At 40.6% G+C, this 11,814-nt stretch overlaps 1 protein-coding gene across 1 annotated transcript in view; it reads left to right on the forward strand.

The window, feature by feature from the left end:
• Positions 1 to 11,814, forward strand: part of LOC119427190 (cyclic nucleotide-gated cation channel beta-1) — a 174,665-nt gene that overhangs the window by 30,875 nt on the left and 131,976 nt on the right. Inside the window, exons 10-12 of the mRNA XM_037694773.1 lie at positions 434 to 463; positions 891 to 951; positions 1,041 to 1,068. Coding sequence (XP_037550701.1) covers positions 434 to 463; positions 891 to 951; positions 1,041 to 1,068 — 119 coding nt within the window. The remainder of the gene's footprint in view (positions 1 to 433; positions 464 to 890; positions 952 to 1,040; positions 1,069 to 11,814) is intronic.

Here is an 11,814-nt window from a genome sequence, read left to right on the forward strand (position 1 = left end):
CTGATGGTAGAAGTCAGTGTTTAGTGGTCTCAGTTTGATGGTAGAAGTCAGTGTTTCTGTGGTCTCAGTCTGATACTAGAAGTCAGTGTTTCTGTGGTCTCTGTTTGACGGTAGAAGTCAGTGTTTCTTTGGTCTATTTCTGTTGGTAGAAGTCAGTGTTTCTGTTGTCTCTGTTTGATGGTAAAAGTCAATATTTAGGTGGTCTGTCTTATAGCAAAAGACAGTGTGCCCACCATCACTGTCCTTGACTGTAGAGGACAGTGTTTTTAAGATTCCTGCCTTTACTGTAAAAGGCAGTGTTTTCTCAGTTCTTGTCTGACTTTAGTAGGCATTTTTATTTTGTCACTACTTCTTATAGACTGCCTAAAATTGCTGTTATATGTAGCAACAATAAAAACATTAGAAATAGTTTTTCTTTCTCCCCCATTCCTAGGTCTGTTAAGGATGCAGATCACCAATCAAAGTAAGTATAAATGTTTGTTTAAATTTAACTGCTGTTCTATGTTACTGGTACAATACATGGCACTTAACGTTGAATTTAACATGTGATTTAATCACTGTGACTTTAAGTTGTATTTAAAAAAGAACAATATTATCTTTAAAAAGTCCAAATAAAATTTATTCAGTCCTAATAATGAGCATACTTTTGTACATAGCATGGAAATAAGCAACAATTCAAGTAACTCACCTTGTTTCTTACTCTAATAATAATTCTCAGAGCAAACTTTTGATACTTTAGAAATTCACTGATAGGTATCAGAAAATGGATGAATGGACAAAAGAAAATGCTATGTTAATTTTCAAATTGATTAATGATTTTGTTGTAAAAGTTTTTAATGGCATGATGGAGTGTTTCCTTTATTTTTAATGTCTCATTGATGTGTTTAAAGTATGATGGGCTGGATCGTCAGTGGGATTGGTCACATGCTGCCTCAGCCTGTACCAAAGCTGGTAAGTTATCCATCCTTTACAGACATATGATACATGAAGCTCAGGCCAGCTGACTGTCTGTGAGAATCTCATTTGTTTCTGTTGTGTAGGACGCAGGAGGTGATGAAGTGCAGAACGGTAAGTACAACTTTTATGCAGCTCATTATAAAACTTCAAATACTATCTAGTTCAGCCACAACTAACTGAACTGTGGTTCTTCTGAGTAACTCATCGAATAGTGTTGGTGTTTTAACTCGGGATCACATGGTTTTCACTTAAAGTAGTGAAGGTCTTCAAATACTGATCACAGGGAGTTGGCTTTATTACTTTTACTGTGGGAATGGAAAAAAACAACTATTGGAAAAGCACTTTATGTGTACTTCTGGGTAAATGGTGAGGGTTATATCAGGAAGAGCTTCCGGCATTAAAAAAATGCAGATCACAGATTAAAAAAAAAAAATATTTAATTTTTTATTTGCCCTTTATTTATACAGGTAGCCTCATTGAGTCACGAGAACTCATTTTCAAGAGAAACCTGTTTGGTAGCAGATGGTGAGGTTTAAGGGCCTTGCTCAAGGTCCCAGAGTGGGGCAAATGAGGGTGGAGGCAGGTGTGGACACACATTTTGATGTCAGTCTGGGGAGTTGAACCTGTGACTTTCCGATCACAAACCCATCTTCTCTAACCTCTGCGCCACCACTCCCCTATAAGACTGCCATCCTGAATTGGTCGAGGCATGTGTTGACAACAACCTCCTCTAGTGCTATAGTGTGTGGGTGGAAATTGGGCTCTCTGTTGGTCAAAGACCATCAAAAAGGAGAGGATGACAGGGTGTTAGGAGACAGCGAGAGAAAGGGAAAAGCAAGAGTGTAGAGGTTAAAGTGGGTACTCTGAATGTAAGTACAAAGATTAGTAAAGGTAGAAAGTGGCAGATGTGTTGAAAAATATATTTTAGTATTGCAAATTATCATTTGTGTGTCATTTGAGTGTCAGACATAATCATGAACTTTAAGTTGGAGATTGAGTGTGTAATTTTGAAAAATGTCAGTACATATGTGAGTTTGAGGAGAAAATGAATTCTGACGTAAGCTGAATTACATAGTAGAAGGTGTCCCCAGAGACAAGAGAGTGTTGACTGGAGCAGACTTCAGTGGTCATGTTAGTGATGGGAACAAAGCAGATGAAGAGGGGCTGTGTTGGTATGGTGTGAAAGACATGAATCCAGAAGGACAGAGTTGTTAATTTTGCAAAGAAAAAGGAAATGACTGTGTGAGAGAAGCTTTATCACAAATTTCAGTGCCCTGCCACAACTGAACAATGACCAAACACCTGTTTTCAGAAGAGGGTGAAACAGAGTGGATGCAGGTTCGAGATGCAACCTGAAAAAGACTGGAGACTTTAAGGGTGCCAAGGGAGAGTGTTGCAAAACAACAAATGATGATAGTTATAAAAAAGGTTAGAAACAAAGAGGAGAAAGAGACGGACGACAGAAATTAAATGGTGGAAAATGAAAGAGGAGGACTGTCGACAACAATTCAGGGAAGAACTGTAATAGGCCCTACTGAGGGTAGTAAAGAGGACCAGTGGACTAGAAAAGTACAGCTATGGCAGGGGGGAAAATGGACAAGAAGATACTTGGTGTTTCTTCTAGTCAGGGGAAAACAAGAAAAGTTGGTGGTGGAATAAGATCATTAAGGAATGAAGGCAACTAGAAGAGGGTGTAAATAGGATGGAGTGGGTAGAGATGTGCTTCAAGGTTGAGGTGTGACCAAAGGATGGCAGCAAGAGCGAAAGGGAAAGTTTACAAGACAGCGGTGAGAGCTGCTACAATGTAAGGTCTGGAGACAGTGGCACTGTCTATAAGACAGGAGGAGGAGCTGCAGGTGGCAGAGATGAAGATGCTGAGATTTTCATGTGGCATGACCAGGATGGATAGAACTGGACACATGTAGATCATTGGGACCGCTAAGGTTGAGTTCAGAAACAAAACCAGAGGACAGGTTTACATGTCAGAGTCAGAGATTCTTCATTGTTGTTCCACCACATGTGGTACATGTGATGGAATGAAATTATGTACACAGGTTCCCAGTTACATTAAACAATAAAATGTAAAAGAAAATGATAACATCTAAGATATGAACTAAGAAAACATCAACTAAGATGTATTTATACATACACTAAGCACTAATAGCATAAAAATATTACGTCGAACAGCAGCACGAACATGAGCATAAGTCTGTGTGAGAAGATGAGTATGCATGAACACATCAACATGAAACAGATCAGCAGCAAAATTATGTGATTCTTCACAGTGATTATCCTGGTTAGAGATTCATGAGTCTAACAGCTTCAGGGCAGAAGCTGTTCCTCAGTTTTTTGGTTCTACACTTAATGCTCCTTAACCTCCTGCCTGAGGGGAGCGGGGCAAAAAGTGTGTGCTGGGTGAGTGGGGTCCTTCATGATGCAGGTGGCCCTCTTCCTGCATCTGGAAGTGTAGATGTGATGAAAAGAGAGTAGAATTATTCAACAAAGGATTTTGTAGATTGAGCTGTCAGGCAGAGGAAAAAGTGGAAGACGTCAGAGAAGATGTTGTGATGTTTGATGTGATCTAGGATGTAGTGATGGAGGACACGAAACCGATTGGTGTGACAGTAGATGAGGCGGGAGATAATGTGAGGTGGAGGCAGCTGATCTGCTGTGGTGACCCCTGTACGGCGCAGCTAAAAGACAAAACACTGCGAGCTGAGACTTTCAATTTGTCTAATGTTTACAAAATCAACCAGATGACCTTCACTGACTAATTTTATGCTGCTTTTGGTAATTGTGTTTTGTTTTTTATACAAAATGTGTAACTCATGTTCTTTCTTGACTGACTGGTTGATGACTGGAAGGGTTTGGCATCGGAGATGAGGATGACTCTAACCAAGCTACTCTTCTCCTTTTATTTCAGGGGGGAAGTCAGCCTGAGCCCCTAAAATAAAAGGAGAAGGAAGCTCAAGACAGAGTCTCTCACACTGACAGCTGAAGCATGTGATGGACTTGCGCTGTGGTTCAGTCATGTACTGCTTTAATATCGCTCCACAAAGAAGCTTTCATTTGTCACATAATTTCCCTTCACTTCCTGATCAGACAAACTAAAGATGTTGGGAGAAGATGATTGTAAGAGTGAACTGAATCTTTAGCCTGATGTCACTGATGATCATCAGTAAGGATTGAGAGGAGCTTTATGACAGATTTCAGTGCCCTGCCACAACTGAACAATGAGTGAAGGAACAAGCTTCAACTTTGTGCTTCATCTTTATAGATGAGCTCTGGACCTTAGATGTGAAGGCTGCAAAGATTTACCAAAAACATAAAAATTAAAAATAAAAATTTACCAGAAAAAAAGTCAAGTTCTTTGAGTGTTTTATTTTATTTATTTATTTATTTTTGTGGTTCAACATAGAAGTACAGTATTATCAATAGATCAATCAACTATCCGTCATCAGTGTATCTATTAATGACAAACAAACCAAACAATCAATCAGTGTTCACAAAGGTGTCCTACCAATCACATGACTAAAATGTTGTTTTTAGATAATGTTTTAATAAAATACCAGCTTTAATTATAAAACAGTTTAAACAACCACAGAAGCGCTAAACAGTCACAATAAATAAACTTCAACAGTTATGACAAGATGGGACAAAAACCAAAGTAAAAATAGCCTTGTAATAAATAAAAGACTCACATAAAATCATTTAAATAAACTATCTCAGATGGTGTCCAAAGCCAAGAAGCAAAGAGTTTTAAGAAGTGCTTTAAACTGACAGGGAAAAGGCTGCAGGGGCGATTCTAGAATCTGACCATTAGGGGTGATTAGCCCCCACTGCTGAAAATGGCTCTTGATTTGAACAACGTGGTGGCCATTGACGTCAGAAACATTCATAATGTGTGTGTGTGTGGAGGGGTCTGTCGTGGAAACTTTAACAAACAGGGATATATAAGTTTGCTGAGACTAAATGAGGAGATCAGATCTGATCTTGCAAGTGTCTTTATTTCGGAGGCTCAAACAAGCGTACGAAGGCTCCCTCTGCCTGCAGTGCAAAAGTGAAGCCCTGAACAAAGGATTCACCGACCTTTATAGGTCTTCGGTTACACATACATTTCTTAATACAGAAGTTCTTAGAAGACTGGATGTTTCAGCAAGTGGTCTTCTTCAGATAAGATGAGGCCTGGAACCCAAGGTCCAACTCAGGAAAACAGCCAAGTCAGCATTATTTTAACAGTAAGGGAGGATGACGGATATTAGCCATTCGAAGGTCAGTGAGTACATTAAGGAGTACAAGAGATTTGTGATGAAGAAACTCTTTATCAGCCTGAGCTTCTAGGAGGCCCAGGCAAACATGTTGAACACTTCATTTACCAATATGTGACTATAAAAGTTTGCTTAGTGCAATAGATACATTTTACATTATATCACAGGTCGAACACTGGTGGGGGAGTCTGGGGGTCCTACCCTAAAAAATTCTGAATAAAGTAGATGCTATTTCCTGCATTTTGGTGTATTTTAATGGGCTGTTAAACATCTATGCTTACTTACATAAGTAAACAGTTAATTCAATAACTATTTTGGAGAGTTCAGCACAACAAGAAGGTAATGTCAGATTAGGTTTATTTGTCATATGCAAAAATCAACACACGGTCAACAATGCAACGAAATGCTTAGGACGAGAAGAACTGTCTCGACTCGCCAAAAGAGAAACAAGAAATACCAAAGCATGCAGCAGAAATACAAAAACAAGGCGCCAAATGTGAAAGTGAAATACATGTACAGTGTGGTTCGGTTAGCAGTGTAATGAACTATATCTGTTGATATTATTCATAAATTAAACGGATTCTTTCATTTTTCTGGACTGAGTAATATCGTGCATTGAATTATTAAATGTGACGTGAGACGTTAATTTTCTTTGACCCATCAAAATGAACGTGGTCATTTATTAACAGAATCAAAATTTAACATCAAACATTTACATTAATTTGGCAAAATTGATTACAATAACAAGCTTAATTGATGAGCTTTACAATTAAAAAACCATACGGCCATGGTTTCCTCACAGCTTTACAACAGACATTTCTGAAAATATCTGGATGATTTACTGGCAGATAGAAGAGTTTTAAAGATGGGAAATGAAGTTTAAATGGAGAGAGATGGGTGAGGGAATTTGTCTGTTATAACCAGAACAACACGCTCCTTTGGACCCAGCTTAACCCACGTGTAGTAAACTAAGCCTCAGGTCAAAATCTGGCCTTGAGGGCCTGCCTGGAACAAGAACTGTATTTCATTGATTTGAGTCCAGAAACACAAGATTAAGTTCATCCAGAGACTTTCTAAGTGTCCTGCACTGATCAATTGAAAGAACACTCTCTTTTTCTATTATCATTACTATTTTACAAATGTTTGATAATCAAAGTGTGTTTAGTTCAAACCATTTTTAGATGTTGAAGTGAACTAATCATTTTTAATCAACTGTGAAACAGTATTAGTGATTTTTAATCCTTATGCAAAGTAGAAATCATGTTAAGGTCTGTTACAGAGTAATTATGCATTTTCTGATTTTCTGTCTTTGAATGAGCAAGTGTAAGTTGGTCCAAGGTTGGAGTCAAACGCAAAACAAGTTGTTGGAATGAACTGTCATGTTTTTAAATCCTCTCAGATGTAAATATAGAGGCTGGCACCTGTTTTCCCCCAACTCGCCTAAATATTCCTCTCGTCTGTCTTTAAAACATTTTCAATCTGTTCCATAACATTCTTGCTGTTTTTCTGACTTCTAGTGACCTCTTACGTCACAAAAACACACCCCTGTCTGGTTGAAACGACCAATCAGGAACCTCCCAAGTGAACCGGAAATAGAACTCTTTAAATGTCGGTACTTCCTAGTTCAAACCAGTCGCTTCAGGTTCCAGCTTCAAGCGCCAGCTCCAGTCGAGTGCGGTGGGAGAGAAGTTCAGTTCTGGGAGCAGGACCGAACCGAGAAGTGCTGGAGAAAACAGGAAAATCCCGACATGATCCGCAGTTCTTCCGAGTCTTGTGGGGATTATGACATCTTCCACCTCTGAGTGGAACTTCTGACGGACTCCACTCATGTGAGTTCACCAAGAGGTGAACTTGTGTCGAACAAGTACCGTCACTACTTCGGACGATTCACAGCTGTTCCTACGGAGACGCTGAAAGGGTGCGTTAAATGGAACTTCGTACCAGTGGAGACATCTCCTCCAGGTAAAGAGTTGATTTATACCACCTAAGTGTACCGGGGAAGAAGCTGGGAACTCACCGGAGAGTGCCGTTCTGATGCCGACTCACACATTTCCCTCATCCATCCTTTCTCTCAACTTAAACTTCAATTTCCATCTTTAAACTCTTCTATCTGCTAGAAATCATTCCAGATATTTTTAGAAATGTCTGTTGTACAGCTGGAAGCAAGGTTTTCAACCATCGCCGTATGGTTTTTCTAATTGTAAACTCGCTAATTAAGCCATGTTGTTATTTTTATTTTGCCAAATTAATGTAAATGTGTGATGTTAAACTTTGATTCTGTAAATAAATGACGCATTAATTTGATGGGTCAAAGAAAATTAACGCCTCACGTTACATTTTTATTAAATTCAATGCACGACATTATTCAGTCCAGAAAAATTAAAGAATCCGTTTAATTTATAAATATATCACAGCATATGTTCATCTACATACTGGTGGCCTCGTACGCTTCATAAATGGACTGTTATCCGTGTAACAATTGATTTTACATGTTGGCATGAAAAGAGTGCAGGTGGCTGTGTGAAACGCAGCGTTTTTGCAGATGCGATGCTTTGAGAAAATACAGCTATGTTTTGCAGCTAGTGATGTTTTGAAAGCTGAAATTGTGAGTCAGTATGTCTGTTTGAAAGCTGAATTTGTACGTCTGTTGTGTGTGACAAAGTTGCTGAGCTGTGGTAACGCTTTATTCTGTTTAAACTGTGTTCCAGACTTGGTTCTGGTCCGGCTCGGTTCTGATTCGGTTCGAACGAGTCGTGTTTGAAGATAGAGACGTTTTTAAGAAAGGAGCGCCGTCTCCGTGTGCTTTGGAGCTTATTCGTTACATTTTTGACAGAAAATAGTGCATTTTGAAAGTTAATGGACAGAAAGTTGACCGGACTTGTTCAGGCTAATGCTAACAAAGATAGCTAGAATGACGATGCGTGATTGGTTGAAAACGGCCGTGTGAAACGCTCTGATTCGCTGGAGGGACGAGAGACGTGTCTGTCGTCACTTCCTCTGACGTGTCGGGTCGTAAAACACACCCTGTTGCTGTTCTGTCATTGGTAGATTCAGTCACGTGGCCCGGAAATGAAGCTCGTCTTCATAGGGAATTTCAATCTACTGTTTAAAGTTGAAAAACGCTTTAAAGTTGGATTCTGATCCGCTGCTCCGTTTCTTTGAAGCCTAATCGCTGAAACTTTGCCACGTTTGAGTTTGAAATCCGTCACTAAATGGTGTTTTTGGACCACGCTAGCCGATGCTAATTTTAAGCTAACAGCTAACGACCGGATGTCACTGGATGCCACAGGAAGTCATCGCGACTCCTACTGGACATCACTAACAGTGTCTGGGTTAAAATAAAATAAGGTTATACTGCCCCCTCCTGTAGAAACTTGATATCACAGTTTCACTTCGTTTTTAGGTTATTTTGGGTGAAATTATACGTGTTTATTTCTGTCAGGCGCATTTTTGAGTTAATAAACGTTCTTCAAGCTGTTATCTTGCATTTAAAAAGTGATTAAGGTATTTATGCGAGAAAGGCATTTACCAAAACATTTTTTCATTCACTGGTAATTCCTCTGATGGAGGTGCAAAATTAAAAATTAGAAACTTTTTAAAAGATACAGTCCAGATATTCACAGAGTTGATACAGTTTACTCATTTGCTGAAAAGATAATACACGTTTAATTGCTAGATCACTAAATAAGCGTAAATATCAGAAAAAGGAGACTTTTCTGATTTTATTTTACCACCTAAAACATTACATCTTCTTATTTAATTTTTAAATAGAAGATAATGGCAGGAGAAGATGTAAACATTGACCTTTTGGGCTCCCAAGATGTCATCCAGACAGCCTTATGTATTTTAACAAATCCAATTGTTGGTGCACCGTTTGAAGACCTTGATGAAGCTCAAAGAGCTGAAGAACTGAAAAGTTTAGCAAAAGGAGCTACGGTTAGTGAGAATAAAAAACTGAGCCGTGAACGGTTAGCAAAAATTTATCTGCTTCTCAAAGAGGAATTGGATCAACAGGTTGCACGAAATGTCATGCTGTCTAGAGCATATGCAACTGAAAAGGAGATGTTTGACGAATTGATGGAACAGTCTAAACTTGATGGTGAGACACGTGCTGTCGAGGTGCAAGGTGTGAGGGAGCACTTAGAAAATCAGCTGTCATTACAGGCTCACTCATTTGAGGAGAAGATTAGGGATAAAGAGCTTGAGTACCAAGCTGTGTGTTCAGACAACTGTGTGCTACAACAACGGTTGCAGCTCGCATCAAAAGAGCTGGACGAATGCAGACTGGAAAAAGCGGCATTACTCCAACAATGTGTGCGTTTACAAGGTGAATGTCAAACATCACAGGAACGCCTGAAAACTTGTGAGGAGAATCTAGCCGCAGCAACAAATAAAAGTTCTGACGTGGGGCAAGTTTGTCTGGAACTCAAAGAAGACCAAAGTCAGAGTCCAGGCCAACCGCCATCACCACAGAAAGATTTTGTTGCACCTCCTGCTCTTAATCCCATTCTGCTACCTCCACAGATGTGTAGAGAAACACGTCCACCCTCATCTCGGGTGATAGGGACAGACCTGCACCAATTTGCACTACCAACCTTGCAAGAGAGACCGTTGATACTTCCTCCTTCAATGGATGATTTGCAAAAAATCTCAAAATATGTACAACGCTTTGTACCGGGACCAATGGGTTCAACTGGAACAAAAGCGTACCTCAAAGATCTGGAATTCAGATTGAGTGGTTATCCTAATGCTACGGTTGAGGATAAAGTCAGTCTGATAAGGCTCACTTCGGACAGAGAGGTGTTCACCTTCATCGAGCGTCTACTTGATGCAACGAGAAGGGATTACAACCTTCTGTGTGAGGCTTTGATCAGAGAGTACGACCCCTGCACGGGACCTGCTGGTTTCCCAGCTGCTGACAAGGTCACACAGGGCAAGCATGAACATCCAAAAGTCTATTACAAAAGAATCTTCCAAGCTTATTTTGGTAACAGAAATGAAACCGGAATGGAGGAGGAAGAAGGTTTTAAATTTGTTTTCAGCAAAAATCTCCACACTGATTTTAAAACGTCAGTGCAAATGATGGCAAATTTCAGAGAAAAATCCATCAATGAGATTAAACAGTGTGCTGTGAATGTGTTTGAGGCATGTTCTCATGCTAAGACGCCCATAGAGGTGTTTCCTGGTATAAAGGTTAAACCCCACTCCCTAGAACTGGACGGATGGAGTGCATTGACCCCTCCTCCTAAAAAAGGCGAGAAAAAGCAGTATTTTCAAACTAACAAACCGCGTCATGAAGGTGCACGCTGGGACAAAAAGCTCCTCTTTCAGAGGATGAACGTGATTATCGTAAATGGGGTGTGCGTAGGACGCAAAGATATGGGAACCAAGAGGGCCCATATTATCAGGGGAAGTCCGAAAAGGGACCCCCAAAAGACGTACCTGACCGTCCCCCACCTCGGACGAAACGAACCGAGGCGAAAAAATCACAAAAGTTCCAGAAACAAGTCCCTACACCTCTGAGCTCGGAAGAGACAGAGAAAATACGCAGGTTGTTAGAAACTTTGAAACACACTGACACGGGAACCCAACCTGGAGCACTATGCAGTGATGTGATCACTATTGCATCTGAGGGCGCGAATGACAACATTACAGATGTCGGTGGAACACACCAAGACATTGCTGTTGTTGCCTCAAACAACCCCTCATCGGAAGAAGGGGGGGTACAATCACACACAAACGATGACGAGTCATCGCAAGCTGAACACTCAGAAACAGCTACTGCTCTGCTGACGGTTCAGACAAACCAAGATTACACAGACAAGGCTGAACGTGTGAAGAAGCGTCAGAAAAAACCCAAGAGGTTTCTGTGTAACTTTATCAGAAGGGGGGTCGCCAAAAAAGCGTACCTGTCAGTGACACTCGAAGGTGTCCTCACACATGAAGCACTTCTGGACGGTGGGGCAGACATAACAATTATGTCAGCTAAACTGTTCGAGGAGCTGAGGACAGCCGCTGCCAGTGTTAACAGGATAATACCTCTCTCTGACTGTGCTATAGAAATGCAGGGTCTCTCAGAGAAGAGAACAACCCTGACAGCTGTAGCAATGGTTCACATGCAAGTTGGCAAAATGACACTGTACCACCCGGTACACGTGTCTCGTGTTGACTCATTCCCATTTTTGGTTGGCCAGGATTTTATAAATCGCTTCAACGCGATTATAGATTATGGTGATCAAACGATGTGGACCAAAGTGAGCAAACCACTGCCAATAGATACGCCTCCTGAGTGTAAAACAAACTGCCTAACAGCAGGTACCGCGGAAGGCGCAAAAGACTCCTCAGCCGAGGACACGAGCCCGGTGAGTACTCCTCTGACATCATGTGAAACCAAAGAGACCCACCCGGTGGTCCAAACTCTGACCCAACAAGACAGCCTCCTCTGTGAGCTGGAGCAGTCAGAGTCCACCAAACACTACCTACCACTGGTAGTTAAAGGTGTAGATATCCAAGGGTCCCACACCAACGATGCTGTTCTGTCTCTGTGGACAGATAAATCAGCAATTAACCGAGCTTTCTATGAAACCTT

Source organism: Nematolebias whitei, chromosome 2 (assembly GCF_014905685.2).
Source record: "Nematolebias whitei isolate Nwh7 chromosome 2, NemWhi1, whole genome shotgun sequence".
Lineage (NCBI taxonomy): Eukaryota > Metazoa > Chordata > Actinopteri > Cyprinodontiformes > Rivulidae > Nematolebias > Nematolebias whitei.